Below are 21807 nucleotides of genomic sequence, written 5' to 3'. Positions count from 1 at the left end.
GGTCACTTTTAGTGGTTCACTACCTTATTTTGGTCACATTTCATAAGGGTCAAAGTGACCTTGACCTTGATCATATGTGACCAAATGTGTCTCATGATGAAAGCATAACATGTGCCCCACATAATTTTAAGTTTGAAACAGTTATCTTCCATAGTTCAGGGTCAAGGTCACTTCAAAATATGTATACAATCCAACTTTGAAGAGCTCCTGTGACCTTGACCTTGAAGTAAGGTAAACCAAACTGGTATCAAAAGATGGGGCTTACTTTGCCCTATATATCATATATAGGTGAGGTATTGAATCTCAAAAACTTCAGAGAAAATGTGAAAAATGTGAAAAATAGCTGTTTTTTAGGCAACATTTATGGCCCCTGCGACCTTGACCTTGAAGCAAGGTCAAGATGCTATGTATGTTTTTTGGGGCCTTGTCATCATACACCATCTTGCCAAATTTGGTACTGATAGACTGAATAGTGTCCAAGAAATATCCAACGTTAAAGTTTTCCGGACGGACGGACGGACGGACGACTCGGGTGAGTACATAGACTCACTTTTGCTTCGCATGTGAGTCAAAAAAGGTGTTTTCTGAATTCAACAGTTAAATCACTATGTTGGATATTCTATTTTGCTTCCCTATTTATCTTAAGTTTTTGATCATCTGATTACCTTGCTTTCCTATTTGTAAGATAATATGCACTCTTTTCTGAAAAATAGGTAGGGGGTGGGGGTAGTAAAAGCATCAAAGTTCAAGATTTTGCGCGACAAGAGGTGTGTTTCTTTTAACTGTGATGAAGAGGGATAACTGAACTTGGTATCTAACACTATTTCTGAACACTGTAACCACATTAGCACTTTTAATTTTTTTTCTGTCTTCCAAGCTTTAAATTCAGCTAATAAAATGAGTAAAAAAGTGTTTTTTTCTGAATTCAACAGTTAAATTACTATGTTGGATGTTCTATTTTGCTTCCCTATTTCTGTTCTGAAGTTTTTGATCATCTGACTACCTTGCTTTTCTATTTGGAAGACAATATGCACTCTTTTCTGAAAAATGGGTAGGGGGTGGGGGAAGTAAAAGCATCACAGTTCAAGATTTTGCGCGACAAGAGGTGTGTTTCTTTTAACTGTGATGAAGAGGGATAACTAAACTTGGTATCTAACACTATTTCTGAACACTGTAACCACTTTAGCACTTTTAATTTATTTATTTCTGTCATCCAAGTTTTGAATTCAGCTTACAAAATGAGTAAACAAGTGTGTTTTTTCTGAATTCAACAGTTAAATAACTCTGTTGGGTGTTCTTTTTTGCTTCCCTATTTCTGTTCTGAAGTTTTTGATCATCTGATTACCTTGCCTTTCTATTTGGAAGATAATATGCACTCTTTTCTGAAGAATGGGTAGGGGGTAGGGGTAGTAAAAGCATCACAGTTCAAGATTTTGCGCGACAAGAGGTGTGTTTCTTTTAACTGTGATGAAGAGGGATAACTCAACTTGGTATCTAACACTATTTCTGAACACTGTAACCAGTTTTGCACTTTTAATTTATTTATTTCTGTCTTCCAAGCTTTAAATTCAGCTAATAAAATGAGTAAAAAAGTGTGTTTTTTCTTAATTCACCAGTTAAATCACTATGTTGCATGTTCTATTTTGCTTCCCTATTTCTGTTCTTAAGTTTTGATCATCTGACTACCTTGCTTGTCTATTTGGAAGATAATATGCACTCTTTTCTGAAAAATGAGTAGGGGGTGGGGGTAGTAAAAGCATCACAGTTCAAAATTTTGCGCGACAAGAGGTGTATTTCTTTTAAAATGTGTGAAGAGGGATAACTTAACTTGTTATTTAACACTATTTCTGAACACTGTAACCACTTTAACACTTTTAATTTATGTTTGTCTGTGTTCCATGCTTCTAATTGGGCTTCAAAAATGGATACATAAGGTGTTTTTTTCCAAATTCACCTGTAAAATCACTATGTTTGATGTTCTATTTTGCTTCCCTGCTTCTCTTCTTCAGTTTCTGATCATCCGATTGTTTTTTTGTTAACATATTCACAATACAATATCACAATTTCTTCAGTAGGGTTTGCGTGAAAAAATCTCATACCTATGCTCAAACTTCAGTCGCTATCTCAAAATTTTGCGCGACAAGCTCTATTCATTTTGTTTTTTCCTGATAAACAAAACACTGAACTAACATAAAAACAAACCTTTAAAACTGCCTAACCACTTTGAAATATGGCCTCAGGTGTGAACTCCAGCCTTAAAGGGATAGTATCCGCCGGGAAAAGGCCTTCAGATCGCTTTCAAAGCATCACCGTAAGATTCTACGTTGCAAATAATGCTACCATCCATGAGGAATAACTTAACTTTGCAAATTCAACAGTTTTGATAGCTAATTAAAGTGTAACTAAACAGACATTTTGAAGTGTCAGCTTTACTGAATTGCTTTATGTTTTGTCCAAGTATAGATCTGTAGAAGCGATACTGGACGATTTTTCCAACGTTTACTGTGTTTTCTGATTTACTACGATTTTTTAAAAGTGTTGACCCCATTTCAGATTTACCTGCTTATCTGTTCTTGATTTGATACTTCCAAAGAACAAGTGGTACTTTGAGTTCCGGTTTTATGTTTTAACCAATCAGAATTTGGTTCCTAAATAAAATCGTCTGCTGCCTGTCCCAGCAGAGTCGGCAACAAGCACTGCTTGCCACATGTGTGATGTTACCAACAGAAATAGCCATAAATTGGGCAAGGTAGCAATGTAAATGAATTGGATCTAACTAATGTGCTTGTACTGCATCTCTGGCCTTTGAATTCACTCCAAATGTACTGGCTCAGCGTGAGAGGCAACATCCTGTCGAAGTCGTAAACACGGGGCTGACTGGGAGATTATTATTCGAAGAGCATGCTGAAACGGATTGTAAGTACAATATTTTACATATTCTCGACATTTCTGTTGATCTTTCCTTAACTTTAATTGTTTCCTTGATTTAAAACCCTAGGGCTTGTATTTTCAGTTGTGATACTAAACACGTATCTTTACCACAGTATCCGATCACTTCACACTTGAATTTTGGAATGATGAAGTGGAATTATTTCTGGATCTAATTTATTCCTTGTTCCCCCCCTCTCGATTCCTTTTTTCGCCACATATGTATTGTCGTGTGAGGGGGTAGATGCGTGTACTGGCTGATTTTTATTTTTTTTTACTTCGGTCAGATACAGATGATTGGAAAAAAAACTTGTCAAGGATTTCAGAATTTAATAGATCTGTTCGAAGTTTTTACGGGATGGTCCTGTTACAATACAGACTGAATGTGCCCAAGATGAACTTTTGATTAAACATACACACACAAATGAATCTCTTGAGTTTGTTATACGGCGAATGTCCAGTTTCCACCACCACGTCTGTGGTATGTTTTTATACTGTTTGATTGAATAGACTGACGTGCATTCTCTCGCAAATGTGCGCGCGTGTGTGTTTGTCTGTGCCTCAGACTTATTAATCAAAGATGATGTTGCACATTGCAGATCTATGCGACAGGAGCAAGTGGACAAGACAGCTACATTTGTCTGAGCGAAGATCCAACGGTAAGCTCTTTTAGCCGAAGACAGCGAGCCTGGGTGCATGACATGCAAGCTTCTATCATGTTCGTGTGAGTGCTGCAGGGCTATTAGACGACTTTTCATTATTCTTGATTTGGAGATCCATGCAGGGTATTAGAAAGTGCAGAATATACACGTTTGAACAAATACGATGTGTGTTTGCTCTGAAAAAAAGAAAAGACGCAACAAACAAACATTGTATTTGTTTAAAGTATCACAAATATGTATTACCTGTATCTGCATGTTTTGATAATGATGAAGGGTAAATTACTTTGACGTGTGCTTTTTTTTTAACCATGTGCACTGATAACGAATGATAGAAACACAGACACACTTAATAACATATCCACAAAAATTGTAACAATAAATGTAAGCTGAAGTATGCCTGCAACACATTTCAGGCCTCAGAAGGAAGTAATTATGAGATTCAGACAGAGAGAGAAAGCCCAACACGAAACCAGTTGTGACATTTTTTATTTCATTATGTAATATTAAAAACACGACAACGTATTTCCTGTACTTAGTTTCGTGCAATTATGGATTGCAAAGTATGTCTAATTGAGTGGCATAAAGAGGCACAGTTGCATGAAAAACCAACACGGATCTTGACTAGGATCAGGATTTTACATGGACACAACCTAGAATTTAACATCCTGGGGGGAGGGGGGTACTGCGCCTTTCACATCAAGATGTAAAGATCTATTTTAAATAATACTTATTAGAAGGGAACAAAATCAAACAAACTACAACAATCGTTCTGATGGGAGAGAATTACCTCTTCCGAAGAAATTACCTCCCTTGCTTTTCTTGTCGTGACTTATGTAGAGTAAAGTGAATAGAAAGTGAATCAGTCAGTAACAAAAAAAACCACAACATTTCTTAAGATCAATGAGGAGTCTTGAAGTATTTGTCAATGTTAATCTTGTATGCATAACAAACAATATATTACGGATTGATAATTAAAGAAAATCGACTCTTCTACAGGGTTGACCCCCCTAAAAAGGACACCCACAACCATGCAAATTACTTCTGCATCTGTTGAACCAATTATTTTATATATGGTATTCATTAACTTCAGTTTATGTTCTGCCTTTCCAGTAAGTGGCAATTTTGTAAATTGAATGGTCTGACTTTTGTGCAATTTTAATTTTTTTCTCCAAATTCGGGGGTCGACTAAACAGAACGAGTTTTGACATTGAGCGGTAGCCATTTTTACCTAATTTAAACCCTTCAGGCTTTTACCTTTTTGATTATTTTGAATGTCTGAGTATGTAAAAACATCCCCTTCAACCCCCAGGCTATCGATGACCTGAAGAAAGCATGCAGTTACAGCTAGGTTCAGGGAAATCCTCAGACACGAAAGCGTTGGTGTCATTGGGGATGCAAAAGTTAGATAATTTAACCTACAAATTTGCCACTTTGTGAACTGCACATGCATAAAATCAAGTTTAAGTATGCTGAATATGAAGTTATCCAGTCAATTGGTGTAGAAGTTATAGCATTTCTGTCAGTTAACAGTATTTAAAATCTCTAAAGTAAAATCTGACATATTCGAAAGTTTTGCATAAACACCCAGACAATTTTTACGATACTCTCCTAATCTTCTCCACTTCTCAGCCCTGTCTTGGAAATGAATTCGAATAAGGCAGTCAAAATAACTTAGTTTGGAGCACCCATCAATCAGAATAAGCATTAACTTTTGACACAGGAAATATCTTCTACCGAAAGCTCTCCTGGTTTTATTCTACATTTTTCCTGCATAATGGTAACAAATTTAATGATAAATCTACACAACGAAGTGACTGTGGTAAGATGAACAAAGTTAAAAAACAAAGGATTACTGTAAATGGTTTACGAATCGAAATCTAAACAAGTTTTAATGATAAGTAAAATGATAAAAAAATAAAATAAGAAAAAGCTAACGTCCTCGCATTTGTCCAGAATTATTCCATGTTTAACATGGGAACAGAGGGATAATTGGTCTAAAGAATTTTTAAAAAGGAGGGTTAGGGTAACCCTAACCCTCTTTGGACTATCTGTATGCAATGCCCGCTATAGGTGAAAGACTTTTGTGGAAGCCATGGAAGAATGCATCGCTGTTGTGTGGTTCAGCTTGAGGTCCTGTCCTAGCGAATATCCTGCACACACAAAAACACGACTTTTTAAGCCACTTATGTTGCATTCCGTGACACAGCTTTGTTAAAACCGTGTGCCTGATAATAATGACAGATTTTGTTGATATACATTTTTTTTTAAGACACCCCATAATAATATTGTTTGACAATCTCTTTCAACATAGTTTACGAATCACCAATGTGTATACAAACGCAAATAACCCACAGGTCAATAAATTACTTTCCAGAGAGAGAGAGAGAGAGAGAGAGAGAGAGAGAGAGAGAGAGAGAGAGAGAGAGAGAGAGAGATTAAAACTAGAAAATGTGTGCTATATAAAACAAGGATAATCACTGTCAAATCTTTGCTTGTACCTGCATGGTGTTTACTGCGCTATATACACAACCTGTTTTATTTCATTTTTTTTATTTCATTTTTTTTTTTGGGGGGGGGGGGATGTTTTGTGATGAGGGTTTTTTCAAAGCCTTTACTGCTTTAGTCATTGAATCCACCCGACTTCGATTTATTGTTCAGTGATGGGTAATTGTGTGACCAACTATGTAAGTTAGTGATTGTTCTGGCTTCATACAATGACATTGCATTAATTTTATAAGTGTATGTGTGTGTGTTTCAGGCAAAAGCTGATATTACAGTCCTAGTTGTATGCAGTACCTCTGCTTCTTCGTTCAGGAATCAAAGTATACAATCTAAACCGATTATTTTGTTCAATAATGTTCAGCTTACCATCCCGAAGAAGGCAGTAACGTGCCGAGATATTGATTATAGATATTAACGTACCTAACCTGGGGTTACTGGTGTGTTTTCTTTTTATTTCAATAATGTAAATGTGTGACAAATTGCAGAGTACTTGATGTTCAGAGCAATTTTTCTGGCAAAAGACCTTTGATGGATCAAAGAAAACTTTTGTCATGGTGCACAAGTCAATCAATTTGGTTGATAAATAATTTGTGCTGCATTTTCCCTGGTTCCAAAACGTAGTATGTATTACCACATGTCCTTACCTGTCATTGGCATCACATGATTCTCTGCAAGCAGTCTTGTGGAAATACGTCATTTAACACTTGCACTTATAGTAGGTGGCTGTGGAACGGTAGACATGCAACGACAACGAACAACTAAAGACAAAATGTGGAGTACACTCATTTTTCTTAACATACGCTAAGTTTCTTTGAGAATGCTCCAAGTGAAAATCAGGGGTTCCTAGGCCTGATATCACAATTAAACAGCTTCTTCTCAGAATCAGGAGGGAAAAAACGGCGAGATGTCGTGACAAGAACAGACAGCAGCAGCAGCAACTGTTTTACATAGAATTGAATGTGTTTGTCGTTGTGTCTGTCATCTATCCTAGTCGTTTGATTTAGAATAAAGCAAACTTATTACAATGAAGATTTTCTTCGGTTTTTGATGAAGGATTGGCATCAAGACTTTTCCTATTTTCCAACTCTGCCACCATACACTGGCCGTTCAGGTCTGCATGTCGACCACATGGTGTGTGATCAGATTTTTCGGACATGTTCACAATGCTTACATGACCACCAAATGGAAAATCAGTTGGTATTTGTTATGTTTTTGTGTTAGCACAATCTTCATACAAGTAAACAGAAACAGTTTTGTTGCAAACAGAGCCTTCATAAGAAAAAATGCTTCTAAGTCAAAATACATACCCCCTTTTTCGTATTGCGTAAAATATACCCATAACTTCTGGACATCATATTTTTATTTTTTTTCACAACAATGAAACCAAACTTTGGCATATGTTTTAGCAATATATTCACAATAAAACCTATGAGTTTGAAGGCTGCATCTTGTTTTGTTTATTTTTGAGAATTTTTTTGCAAACCCATGCAAATGGCCAGTTTCTGGGGAGAGACTGGGAAGATAATGGCCAGTATAGAAAGAGTTAATAAGTAAACTAATGTCAGAAGTAGGTATTTACCTTGTTTGCCTTCGCGTTCTTGATAGCCCGCTGCAGCATTTGTATCACTTCCCTTGACATTCAAAACGCCAATGTATTTCTGAAAGGAAAATAAAGATATTGACCGAAACATCACACAAGTGGTATATCATGCTAGGTTTTGTTTACAGTGCCTGTTCTACGACCACATCTGATTGTAATTTAAATAAAGAAAAACTGTATCCATTTATTACTTCTCTATTTGTGTGTGTTTGTGTGTGTGCAGGGGCGGATCACATCATTTTTAAAGATACTGGACTTGTCAAATCCAGGTGCACGGAGCCCCTGGGGCTTTTAGTCATACCTCAGGCATCTATTCCTTTGAATAAATACCAAGTTTCATTGACTTCCATCCAAGGAGTCAAGAACTTCAATTTTTTTACGAATTAATTTTTAACTCGGACCCGCCGGTCCTTGGCCTATTTCTTAATTATTTTTAGATCTGCATCATCTTGATGATCACCACATGCACATAGAATGACACGTCACAAGCAAACTAGGTCACACATAATTGATGAGCTTGTAGGAAAAAATGGAGGCTCATTCAGTCGTATCGAACCAGGGTGATAAGAAAAGAACAAAACGCAAGGGTCCCCGGCCGACTGTACCGGATTCAACCAAGAAGAAACGAAAACGCACTCGTGCACGTCGCGCGTGTATATCGGTGAGGAGCTTGCGCGTTGGAACGAAGTGAAGAATTAATTTGGATTCATCACCAATCCGCAGTTTGCTCGTCACCTGCTGAACAAGTGGGTATTTTTTCATGCATTTCATGAGATGTTTAGGATGCTATTTATGTTATGTGATGGAAGTGTATATTGGACTTGTTTGTGAAAAGTAAATTGACCAAAGAATTACTGAATTAGGGTGGGAGGGATTTGTTGTGGAGCAGAAATGTATCACCGTGAGTCAGTAAAAGTGCCCGTTGCCCTGACAAACTGTCGATACTTTGCGTTCGGCGTTTGCTTTGATTACTGGGAACTTGCGTAAGCTGCTGTCTTGTTTAGTGTCGTTTAGTCATCATTGCTTGTGGTGTTGGGATTCCCAATTTATAACCTGTAAAAAGGAAAATGTATGCACGAGGTGTTTGACGATTTATTTCGGATAAGCGAACCGTTTCTTTCTGCGGCCATTTGCGTCTGTTATGATACTATTTATAGAACTATGCAAATGAAATATTACAAAACATAGATCTATCGGCGCATTGTGCGATTTCTGCTCTACACTGTGTGTGTGTGTGTGTGTGTGTGTGTGTGTGCCTGCCCCTGTGTTCTATGTGCCCTCGTGTGTGTGTGTGTGTGTGTGTGTGTGTGTGTGTGCCCCTGTGTTCTATGTGCCCTCGTGTGTGTGTGTGTGTGTGTGTGCCCCTGTGTGAATGTGTGTGTGTGTGTGTGTGTGTGGCCATGTCTGTGTATACCTGTGGACTGTGGTTGTGGCTTGTGTTTTTCATGAGTCTTGAACATTATTTATTTATAGGACATTTACTTAATTTTTCTTATTTTGTGAATCAGCATTGAGGCTACAGCAACAATGCCAAGCAGAACACAGGCAGGCGGTACTTCTTTTGATCTCAGCAGGTAGTTGTATGTTTTAAATTATCAATAAAATAAATAGTACAAAAAAAGTCATAATTATATTTATAGTTATGAGATATATGAAGATGGAAGTGTGTTTGTTATTGGTGTAAAAGCCAAACAGTTAGTTGATACTAAATAATATTATGATTTGTAAACGATAACAATTAAGCTCAGGCTGCTGGGCCATAGAATATCATGCCTCACGCCTAACGTATATCACGTATACATCATGTCTTTTTTTGGTAGGACGTTGTGGCAGTTGTAGATTAACAAGCATTGAAATGATGATGGTGACCAGGATGTTCTGAGAAGAGGGTGAGCTTACTTGTTACATAATTCATATTTTGTATTTTTCCATGTTTGAAAATATGTGTCACTATCTGTGTCTAGATCATCAGAAAATAATGAAGAAAGCTGCGTGAAATAACAAATATTCTGAGAAATGGTTTCACTTAGACTAGAGTTAAAGTATAGTGGTATTGTAGTTGAATTTGCAGGAGAGAACTGTTGATTAGTTAACATTATATGCTGCTTTCAGCGACAAGAAGTTTCATGGATCAAGAGCTGGCAGGACTGTGAAGCAGAAAGAGCTATCTCAGTCTTTCATTGACCCACTAGAGTGAGTTGTTTTTCTTTGATAAATATTGTGTGGGTGTGTTCAAAACACATGCTGTTTGTTGTATACGTATTAAAACAATATTTATAAAATAAAGTTGATTAATGTGAATACTGCAAATTTCTGTGTATGATAAAATCCTTTTATGGTTACAAATGGGTATTGGGATTTGTTTCATTTATGATTGATCAGAACAAATATATTCCTTTTCTATTTTCTTGAACTCTGTGTGTCGATCCTGCTTGGCCAAAACTATCTCATTCTCATTGAGTGAATGATAAATTCTTCAAATAAGTTTTTCTGTTTTCTGTCAGGAACTGGTTAATTCTGCAGATTCCAGTAAGCAATAAATTGTGCATTGTGTAATTATCTTTCAGGTCATTATTGGAATGTTCAGAAACTGCTTTGACTATTGTAGACCTGTATAGGGGCTCTTTGTGACACATGTACCCATTCATTAATCTGACTTAATTATCTTAGTTTTCCCTCAATCATTAGCTTTCAGCATTTAATTGTTATGGGTAGCAGCTCAAGACAGCTACACTAATGGTAGTACTAATTGAAAAGTGTAGTGGATCTAAGACTAAGAGTTGATAACATATGTTTCCCATGGCTTTACACAATTTGTACTACCTAAAGCAAGTGAGTGCATGTTAGTTTTAAAACACATAGAGAATATCACATGGTTTGCTGTGCTGTACCAGATTGACAGGAGCTGTTTTTTCACATATTGAACTGCGAGCGAAAGTGAGGTGTACAGGTGCTATGGTCGCATGCTTTGCGGAGACTGCAGGCTTGACCCATCTCAGTCTTTGGGGATGGTTACCCGAGACTATTTAAATGTAGTCTCAGCAATGACTCATGGTTTGTCATGTTGATCTTTTAGTTTGGTAATGACTGACTAAATGTTTTATATTGCTTCACGCACCTTATTTTTTTGTTTTTAGAGCCCTAATAGCTTGTGTAATTTTAACTGATATTGTTTTTCTTTGGTTAGCCTCACAATTGAAGTTACAGTTGAGTCTGGAGAGGATCTGGACTGGTATTCAAGAAACCTCTTTAGCGCCACTTGGCCGCATGGTGGCGCTGTTTGAGCTGTAAGTCGCGCTAATCGGCATTCACGAAAGCCCGTTGTGACCCGCCAAAGTCACGTGACGCCTTCAAAGTTACAGGACCTACCCCTCGTCTCTACAATCGCTAACACCGTGTTATCTTCGTGATTCAAGATGGCGGCCTTCATGATGATGGAATATGCTGAGAGAAGAAATCTGAGAAGAATTTTCCGGGATCGCATTCATCCTGTGGATAAATATGACGATGTAGATTTGTACAGAAAGTTTTTTTGTTTTTTTGTCTTCTCTTTTACCTTTGTTTTTTTAAGCGGGGAGCATCCTTCTTCATATTTTTTTTAAAATCAAATATTTACATGTTTAAGTTCAATAAATTAATATCATGGTAACCAAAAAAACCCCCCAAAAAACCCCATTCCTGCCTAAAATTTTTTTTTTTAATCAATTTGCTATTATAACGTACTCTTTTGCACATGAAGAAAATAAACAAAAATAAAAAAAATGCCAAAGAGTAAAAAGAATTACGGACAGATGGTGATTTGAACTCGACTCAATCGCGCATCAGGCGAATGTGAGAACCGTTCGGCCACGGAATCAGTAGAAGAAATTGGACAGTCACACTGTAATGCATTAAAGAAGACGCGAGCACGTTTTCACCACAAGCCGGTATGATCGAGCATCGGTTGAAATCTTTCGCGAGCAGTATCTCGTATTTGTCCGCGTTTCGCTGTCAGTCCAGTTAGCACTTCGTTTCCTCTTCCCCTCCATCTCTTCCTCGTGTGCCTGCGCTTTCGCTTGTCCGATGGATGTTCCGTACATGTCGACTAAAGTAAATGTAATGCACACGTGTTCGTTCGCGGAATAAAAGCAATGAAGGCGGATAAGACCTACTGCCCGTGCGCACTGAACAGGAAGTGAGGGAAACCCCGTGGTTTATAAATAAACAACCTTGTTAGCTAACAGCGTTCGGAGGGGGACTCGTGAATGCCAGTTAAAATCGGAAGTTAAAGCGTAGTAGCTAAAACGGCTTCAGAATCTGAAACCACCTCAAATTCTTTTTCTTCTTGAATACCACTCCAGGATGACTAGATGATCCTGATTATGATCCCAACATCACATTGACAGCGATTCTGTAAGAGATTTGTTATTCTGGTGTTACCTGTGATGGTTGGCCCCTGCGATGAGAGGACACCTCCCTTCAAAGGACACCTAATATTGTCCTTTTTCTATTATCTCTACCAGATTATACCTGTTATGACAGGCCCCCTGCATTGCAGGTACATTTTTGTCCTTTCACCGCAGGTATCACTGTGCTTTTTTTTATACTCCCTTTGGAATATTATGGTGTTAAAATACACAGTCTATAACAGTATTATCACAGAAGGGATGTCGTTTGGGTCGGCCCTTCTGCCAATCGCCGATTTATTTTTACTTTATTCGAAACTTTCATGTCCCTATCGGCCAAATGTCCAAAGAGTATTCGCCTAAATCGGCCAAAGTTTGTCAATTTTTTTGTATTGGTCAGGCTTAATGCCCCTCGGACCATGCACCCATACATACATGCGTGTGTACCTGTGTGTGCATGTGTACACTGTACATGTGTGTGTGTGTGTGCCCTTGGTGTTTGTGGCTCTGTCTGTTAGGCCCTGTGGGTGTTGGTTTGTGTTTTTTTCATGAGGTTTTTAAATGATTATTTTATTGGACATAATAATCAATCAATCAATCAATGAGTCTTATATGAGTCTTATATCGCGCATATTCCGTGGGTACAGTTCTAGGCGCTCTGCAGTGATGCCGTGTGAGATGAAATTTTATACGGCCAGTAGATTGCAGCCATTTCGGCGCATATTTACCTTTCACGGCCTATTATTCCAAGTCACACGGGTATAGGTAGACAATTATTAACTGTGCCTAAGCAATTTTGCCAGGAAAGACCCTTTTGTCAATCGTGGGATCTTTAACGTGCACACCCAATGTAGTGTACACGGGGGGAGGTTCGGACACCGAAGAGAGTCTGCACACAAAGTTGACTCTGTGAAATAAATTTCCGCCGAACCTGGGATCGAACTCACGCTGACAGCGGCCAACTGAATACAAATCCAGCGCGCTACCAACTGAGCTATATCCCCGCCAATAATAATATATGCATTGTGTTTTTGAAAGTATTGTACATTTTTTTTAATTGCTCATTTTATTTATGTTTTACATTTTGTGAATCAGCATTGAGGCTACGTTCATACTGCAACTGTGCCAAGCAGAACACAGGCAGGTGGTGCTTCTTCTCTTGATCTAACTTCTATAAGCAGGTAGTTGTATGTTTCTATCCAGCAGTTAATAGTACACACAGAATAAAAATCCCCATGCATGGTCTCACATCCACACACAAAATCAGGAATGCATGCAATTTGTTATACATGAAGTGTATTAATTATTTATGAAAAAGCCAAACAAAGTAAAAGGTCAGTCAGTTGATAGTTTATATGATCTGTAAACGATGAAAAAAAGACAGTTGCAATCCATCTTATTGTGCAATTGAAGATTGATCGATTCCAAAACAGGTTTATGGGGAAAACGTTGATTGTGAAGTTTCTTTGTTTTCTCGATACAATATGTATGCTGTTTGTTACTTTATGAATATAATCTTGCCTTAAACACAACAATACTTGTTGCCTGTTTACTTGTTTCATAACTATGATAAGTTAGTACAGGTGGAGCAAATTAATGCTGAATTAATTTCATTATCAGACTCGGTGATATTCTCAATGACATTGTACGACTTCTTTCCTAATTTGTATATACATGTACCTTGGATCTATTATGTACATGTACTGTCTGTCAGTGTTATTTTAGGTTCAGTGTACTTAACGATCTAAAAATGATTGACCTGAATAATTTTTAGCCACGGTGGTCAGCCTATATACCTGGGACTTCTGGTATGACAACATCAACACCTGGTGCATTTGCTTATGGACTAAAGGTGCATCCGTCTACTCCTGGAGTATGAGACATATCAGCCGCAGAGCCTGAGAGGTACTTGGTTTAAAGATTTTGCCTTTTTAAAGTTCTCAGAATTCACTCGTGTAGAACTTTATCCCATGGTCAAAAGATGTTATGACAAAATTGCTGTCTCAGTGTGACTGAAACTAAAGAATGCACTTGACTTAATTGAATGCAATATGCAATTATGATAAGAATAAAGAAAGAAATATAAAATATAAAATATCTGTTGCAAAAAAATCACACCTACAGATTTGCCACTTTGTGGACAGGCCTTGCATAAGCTGAAATTGATGTAAACCAAATATGAAGTAATTCGGCGGAAGGCTGTATCAGTAATTAGCATTTTTGTGGGTTGCATTTTGCGGTGTCAACCTGTGCAATACATGCTTTCTTATTTCATATCAGATAAGAACCCCACATTTCTACTTTTCTGTTTTTGAAACGTATACACTACTCGTCATAAGAAAAACTACACAGATGCGTTTGAGGTCAGATCTTTCTGATGAGGCTGTTGATTGTAAAACCAAATATATCACTGAAAAGTTAATTAATTCCCATACCTTGTTCACAAAACAGATTGAGTTTACATGAGGTAGTGTCAATACAGTGGAACCTACAACACAGACACATCCCAAAATCGAATTCGCAAAATCAAGGTTCCCGCGATCAAAAAATCTAAAAAATCAGAACTAAATCGAAACATGTTTAGCATGTCCTTAGACAGTACAATCAAATCTGCATCCAAATCAGTCAGTGTTGTTCACATATCTTGTCTAACAAGGACGCTATGGCATGCTGAGCGGTGTAGGCGTCAATCCTCTCGGCAGGCATAAAAGGCAGTTTTTGAAGCCGTTTTAGCGGGTAATGAGACAAAAAAATGGTACATTTGAGTAACTCGCAAAGCATTGCCTTCAAACTTACGAATACGGGGATTTGTGCAAACACATGTCGTAAACTACACACGAAATACCAAGTCATTAGAGATACGTATTAGTTCTGCTGTTAGGGGAGGGTATATAGCTCAGTTGGTAGCGCGCTGGATTTGTATTCAGTTGGCCGCTGTCAGCGCGAGTTCGATCCCAGGTTCGGCGGAAATTTATTTCACAGAGTCAACTTTGTGTGCAGACTCTCTTCGGTGTCCGAACCACCCCCTGTGTATACTACATTGGGTGTGCACGTTAAAGATCCCACGATTGACAAAAGGGTCTTTCCTGGGAAAATTGCTTTGGCACAGTTAATAATTGTCTACCATACCCGTGTGACTTGGAATAAGGCCGTAAAAGGTAAATATGCGCCGACATGGCTGCAATCTACTGGCCGTATAAAATTTCATCTCACACGGCATCACTGCAGAGCGCCTAGAACTGTACCCACGGAATATGCGTGATATAAGCCTCATTGATTGATTGATTGATGTTATGCGACATACCAGAAAGAATTTTGATAATAAAGAGGTACCCTGTCCGATTGAACAGAAACAAATTAAAATTAGCATGCATTTAGAAAAATGAAACCTTCAATTTACCTTTAAATTGAAAACAGTTTTAACATTGGCTGTTTACAGCGCACTTGTTTAAACGCACACACAAATTCTTGAAAAATGCTTTTTCAAGAGCCATTGATCAGTTAAGTGTGTCGGCAGTGAGCGTTGCTAGGCGTAGGCCGACATTTGCGCTCAGCGCTCGGAATGAGTCAACTTCTTAAAAAGTACTTTCGCGTTGAAATCCTCATACCACCCATGTCTGATAAAATATGTACATGAAATGTGAGTATGTGGCGCATCTGTCATTGTTTTTGAAGATTTCAACAAATCATTTTTTTCGATGAGTCAGCAAAAACCTACCGTCAATTTAATTTGTTTCTGACATGACAAATAACAGCAGACCTATTAAATGTCTCAAACAACTTGAAACTCAGTATGCACTTTACGACATGTACGACATCCAAAAGTTTGAAGGCAATGCCAGGGGTGGGATTTCTTCCCTCGGAGACGGATTTTTTTTTATACATTTTTTTTGTTAATCCCTGGCAGCTGTTGTTTACACTGGGTTCATGTGAGATGTAGTTGTGCCAGGTCAGCCACCTTTCACCATGTCAGAGTGACTAACAGGGGGCAGCAATGTCATGTCATGTCATCCAGGGGAATGTGGCATCATAGTTGCTATTTGTAAACTCGGCTCACCCACATCTTTATATTCTCCTATTGCAGGGATTCACAAACCTTCAGTGCTGTGGAACAGAAAACTTGCATTCCTGATCTATGAACCAGCGGTATTTAGCTTCTGATGCATTGAGCCCTTTAGAAAGTTAGCAAGTGAAACAGACTTAAAATTAAATAAACATATTTCTCTTTTAATTGAAGCTATGATTCAACAATCATTTTGAAATATAACTCCTGAAATGAATTGAAAAGCAGCATCAGAAGACTGTGTATGGCATTAGCAAGGGATATAACTCTGGTGGTTTCTGTTTTTGTCTAAACCTTCTTGTTTTTTAACCTGAGCAGTTAGCCCTTTTAAGGTGTTCAATTGAAGCAAACTGACTTTAAACTTGTTTCTCATTTGGTTCAAGCTATGGTTAAACAATTATTTGAGAATATACCACCTGTAATGATAAAATCATAAGCTACATGTAAAAATTTGAAATACAAGGGAGGTGACTGTTCTTTTCTGTGTTTGTCTAATTTTTTCGTTGGCTAGGCGATTTTTCTTTAATGCGGTAAACATTTTTTATATTAAGCATTAATTTACTCCCCCCCACCCCCCCCCCCCCCCCCCCAAGAAAAAAAAAATGGTGTGCTATTTTTGTTGTTAAAGGCACAGTAAGCCTCCCGTAAACCATCACAGAGCTCCCCGAGCGTCTGCATACAGTACAAGCATACTTCCATTTGAACGCTCACCGAACGGGAACATCCTGGATGTTTTCTGTCGAGCGTGAGAAATTTTCAAAGAATTTATTTTCGTGGACTTGGTCCTCTACAAATGGCGCCTCGTTTTGGTGCTGGACGGCTGTTATGCACTTTATTCAACTGATACCGGAAATCACGCCCGGACAGTAAGCCTCCCGTAAACCATCACAGATACTGTCAGGCCTTTACACACAGTACAAACACGCTTCCATTTGAACGCTCACCAAACGGGAACATTCTAGGTGCCCTACGTAAAGAGCAAGCAGTTTTTAAAGAATTAATTTTGCAGATTGTCTCGAACACTTTTTGTACCCATCCTGAACTCAGGTCAAAAATTGAGTTACTTCCCTTCGGGTCTGATTCTATCGATGTAAACTGGCGATAGCCGTTAATCGATGATTATTAAAATGTTTTTGGACCAAGGTGCGTTTTTGCGCTAGACCTAACTTTTAAAATCTAAATAATAGATTGACAGCTTGTTACACATGTATACATTCTTTAATCATAAAAGAATTATTTTTTCATCAAGACAAGATCAGTACAAACCCGGAAGCAGGGTCACGCAAGGGTCGTAGCAGACGACGGTTTACAGTGCATATCGCCGTTCCTCTCAACAGTCAAAAGCCATCGCTAGAGTTCTTGTGAACCACAGCCGTTTGTTTCGTGCATAAAAACGTGCTATTGTAGATAAGCTCACATCGAGTCCCATTCAAATGACTAACTGACGACTACATTGTGAAAAAGGGAAACTGGATCACACGGGTTCACGATGGCTCAGGGGTAAGATAAACCACGCAAAAATAAATTCTTTGAAAATTGTTCGCTCTTTACGGAGGGCACCTAGGATGTTCTCAATCGGTGAGTGTTTAAATGAAAGGGTGTTTGTACTGTGTGTAAAAGCCTGACCGTATCTGTGATGGTTTACGGGAGGCTTACTGTGCCTTTAAGCCAGGAGAGGCTCAAATAGCACCTTTTGATTTGCTAACATTTATTTTCATCTGGTTAGTTCCAAATACCTTCAAGTTTACAAGAATTTTTAATTTTTTGCAGCTCCAATTTAAAGTTTTTGTTTAACTTTAAGGAGATGCTTCTAAAACTCTTCTTCAAATGTGTACCACTTGTTTTTGTAGACCCCCTAGCAAGAGTGATACAACTAAACACATTCAAGTATAGAGGTTTTTGATTTTATGCATTCATTTACCCCCCCCAATAATATTTTTTAAACAAACAAAATTGTGTGCTGTTTTCAGAGTCAGAAGAGGCTCAAATAAAGTATTGCATTGCTAAAATTCATTTTCAGCTGGATACTTCCAAATACCTTCAAGTTTACAAGATTTTTTTAAATGTTGTGCATCTCCAATTTTAAGTTTTTGTTTAACTTTAGGCGAGGAGATGCTTCTAAAACCCTTCTTGAAATGTGTATACAACTTGTTTTTGTAGACCCCCTAGCAAGAGTGGTGCAACCAAACACCAAATTCAAGTATAGAGGTTTTTGATTTTGTGCATTCTTACACATCCTCCCCCCCCCCCCCCCATTTTAATTTTTGTGGTAGCTGTTTTCAGTTTTAAACCTGGGAGAGGCTCTAATAGAATACTAATAGCCCCTCTTGAATTACTAAAATTCATTTTCAGCTGGTCAGTTACAAATATATATTATGCATCTCTAAAAAAAACTTGTTTGTTATAAGATTTAGTCAGGAGAGGCCACCTAAACCCTCCCTATAAAGTATAATGCTAAAATTCATTTTCGGCTGGGGGGCACTAGCTGCCACCCTAGACCCCCCAACAAGGGCGCTGCCCCTGCACCCCGCTGGAGCCTTAGCGGCCCCTGGACCCCGGCCTTCCAAAATGTTTAGTCCTGGCAATATGTTGGGCTCCCACCCATGCTGAATGGGTTTGTGAGTTACTCAGATGTATCATTTTTTTGGTCTCATTACCCGCTTAAACAGCTCCAAAAACTGCCTTTTATGCCTGCCGAGAGGATAGACACCTACACCGCTTAAGCATGCCATAGCGTCCATGTTAGACAAGATATGTGAACAACACTGACAATGACTGATTTAGATGCAGATTTGATTGTTCTATTTGAAAGGGGGGGGGGGGGTGCACTAATTTGAGTTCATTTACTGGATTCATGGCCCATGTTGTGATGGGTTCTGTTGTTGCACTTATGTCCGTCTGGTCTGAAGGCATACTCTCCTAGCCTTCATCAGATCATGTGTTGGACTACACAGTCCGGATGATGTGGGTCGTGTATGACCCATACCTTCCAAATAAGGAGTCAACGTAAAAAGCTTGGGTCGTACATGATCCACGCAATCCGATTGGGGATAAACGTTTTGCCGCCTCTTTGCAGAGTATGCATCGTACACGACCCACGCCATGAAATTCCTTACGAAGTTCCAAATGGGTCGTCTTCGACGAGTCAGCAAAACCCCACCGTCAATTAAAGCTTTGTGCCAAGGATAGAACTGTTTTCACGAGAAGGAATGTGCCTTTAATCTCTTTTGCAGCACAGAGCTAATATTCCTCAGCACACAGCCTCTTGGTTTTCCAACCTTTTCTTTGTATTTGTGTCCTTTGTTGCCACACACGTTTTGGGTCTTGAACCTTCTCTGAAGATGTGTTGACATCAGCAGCCGATGGCCCAAATTCGGGTGATCCGCCTAGTATAGGGTCGTCATCCAAAACTGGTTCTTGGTTAAGGTTGTTCAGGGTCGTGTTGGGAAGGGCCCAGAGGCTCCGTGCCCACCACCCCCCCCCCCCCCCCCCTTTTTTGTTTTCATGGTCGTTGTGCAGGTAATCCAGATCAACTTTGAGAACTTATCTTCTTTGTTGTCAAATGTGTCATCCTGAAACATACATAGAGGAACATGTTTAAACGATTTCAAAAACAATGTAAACATGCGTGTGTGTGTGTGTGTGTGTGTGTGTGTGTGTGTTTTGCAGGTGCTTCACACACACAGGCCGAAGTGGAAGTCATTACAGAAGACTTGTGGCTGTTTCCTAACTGCGTGTGTGTCGACCCGTGACACTTTGAGCTTCAAGAACAGTTGATCAAATTTGTGTTTGTTTTGTTTTTTTAACATGTTTTTACTTCTTTTACTTTCATATATATATAGTATTACAATAACATCAAACACAAAAGACTGTGTTGAATGTATCTTTAAAAAAAAATAGAATAAAGAAAAAAAAGAAAGCACAGTAAACAGTCACACAGCCCATTTCAAATTTATATAAAAAGAATACTATACATCTCTTTTCTTATTAATTATGTAATATTATATTTCTAAAGTCTATTTGCTTTTTTATTCCGCTATTTTTCTTGCTATCATTGACGCTCATTATCTTTGTGTGATGTTTGACATGGATGTGAATTTAAGGAACAGTGATACAAACGTTCAACATTCACACCTAATAAATCAAAATACACTGAACATTCCCCCTGCCAGATATCTTCCAGACTTGCACAATGCAACTGTTCATGTGGTTGTTGGTAATGAGTTTTTTCCCCACAACCAAGTGAGTGAGTGTGATTGCATTATGCCTAATGGGTGGCGATGCCCACCTGGTCACAATGGTACAAACGGAACACATGGTTCAAACCACAGCTCCAGACGGAATGATGATGGACTGAAAAGGTTTTACACATACCTTGTTTACATGGTGTACAGTAAGCTCACTTGATTTTAAATGTCTGGTATATGTATCATACCTCCCCCCCCCCCCCCCCCAACACACACACCCAAGGCCAAAGCATACATCAATCTCCACTCCCACCAATATTGATCTATTTTTGAGTCACTTGAGAAAAAGTGACTCTATGTAATCGGTCAGTGTTAGTCTGTCCGGCCGGCCGTCCGGCCGGCCGTCCGTAGACACCACCTTAACGTTGGACTTTTCTCGGAAACTATCAAAGCGATCGGGCTCATATTTTGTTTAGTCGTGACCTCCAATGACCTCTACACTTTAACGATGGTTTCGTTGACCTTTGACCTTTTTCAAGGTCACAGGTCAGCGTCAAAGGAAAAATTAGACATTTTATATCTTTGACAAAGTTCATCGGATGTGATTGAAACTTTGTAGGATTATTCTTTACATCAAAGTATTTACATCTGTAGCCTTTTACGAACGTTATCAGAAAAACAAGGGAGATAACTAGCCTTTTCTGTTCGGCAACACACAACTTAACGTTGGGCTTTTCTCAGAAACTATAAAAGTGACCGGGCTCAAATTTTATGTGAACGTGACTCATTGTGTTGTGAATAGCAATTTCTTCCTGTCCATCTGATGCCTCATATAATATTCAGAACTGCGAAAGTGACTCGATCGAGCGTTTGCTCTTCTTGTTATTGTTAGATCTGTAAATTGAACAGGTTTTTGAAGCTACAGCATACAGGCTGGTGTCAAGCTTACCCGATTTGTGCCGGCTGAAGGTTGTTTCTTGATGACACTGACAGGCAGAAGAATTAAATGCTCTTGCAAGTACTTTCACTTTGGAGTGTAGATATCATCTGTCCCTGTCAAGTCCCTTATTACGAAGGATTGTTGTTTGTCTTGATGGCATTAACTGGAGGAAATAAAAGCAGCAAAGCAAAATTAGTATTTCATTTGTCATCTCTCTCCCTCTTTCTCTGTGCATGCGTATGGCTGTGTGTGTGTGTGTGTGTGTCTCACAGTATGCATGTGCGGGTCACAGTGTGTGTGCGTGTGCGGTTTTTTTGGTTGGCAATGAGTGCGTGTGTGTGTTATTCAAGGCAAGAGAGCCTTCTTATGAGAATACCCCAGTGACTGAGTCAGCCACTATTTGCTTTGTGTTCGTGACTAAGCTAAATTTGATTTAAACCAAGAGCATAAAGACTGAATGCTGCAGTCATGAAAAATGATCGTTGCTGCTGCGTTTTGTTTTTCTCTATCATTTCAACTACGCAATACAACGGTAGGGTA

The 21807-nt window shown here is 38.6% G+C and overlaps 2 protein-coding genes and 1 long non-coding RNA gene across 7 annotated transcripts in view; 2 read left to right on the top strand and 1 right to left on the bottom strand.

The window, feature by feature from the left end:
* Positions 1-21807, bottom strand: part of LOC138948259 (uncharacterized) — a 486513-nt gene that overhangs the window by 333759 nt on the left and 130947 nt on the right. The window lies entirely within an intron of this gene.
* LOC138948274 (uncharacterized) lies at positions 2396-7877 on the top strand. The gene is made up of 3 exons (XR_011449958.1): positions 2396-2916; positions 3528-3652; positions 6349-7877. It is a non-coding gene; the product is annotated as an uncharacterized lncRNA (long non-coding RNA).
* Positions 7932-21459, top strand: LOC138948264 (uncharacterized). 5 transcript variants are annotated; one of them, XR_011449946.1, is made up of 6 exons: positions 7932-8438; positions 9201-9266; positions 9805-9885; positions 13173-13258; positions 13852-13982; positions 19810-21459. XR_011449946.1 is itself a non-coding variant. In XM_070319787.1 (5 exons), the coding sequence occupies exons 1-4, from the start codon at positions 8584-8586 to the stop codon at positions 13243-13245; spliced, it is 312 nt and encodes a 103-aa protein (XP_070175888.1). In that variant the 5' UTR covers positions 7932-8583; the 3' UTR covers positions 13246-13258; positions 13852-14364. The 5 variants fall into 5 exon arrangements, 3 of the variants coding, with proteins under 3 accessions (XP_070175888.1, XP_070175889.1, XP_070175887.1); XM_070319787.1 differs by lacking the exon at positions 19810-21459 and having other exon boundaries at positions 7932-8675; positions 13852-14364; XR_011449947.1 differs by lacking the exons at positions 7932-8438; positions 19810-21459 and adding an exon at positions 9513-9581 and having other exon boundaries at positions 9100-9266; positions 13852-14364.

Source organism: Littorina saxatilis, linkage group LG15 (genome assembly GCF_037325665.1).
Source record: "Littorina saxatilis isolate snail1 linkage group LG15, US_GU_Lsax_2.0, whole genome shotgun sequence".
NCBI classification, from domain to species: domain Eukaryota; kingdom Metazoa; phylum Mollusca; class Gastropoda; order Littorinimorpha; family Littorinidae; genus Littorina; species Littorina saxatilis.
This window is presented reverse-complemented; position numbering and strand designations above follow the sequence as displayed.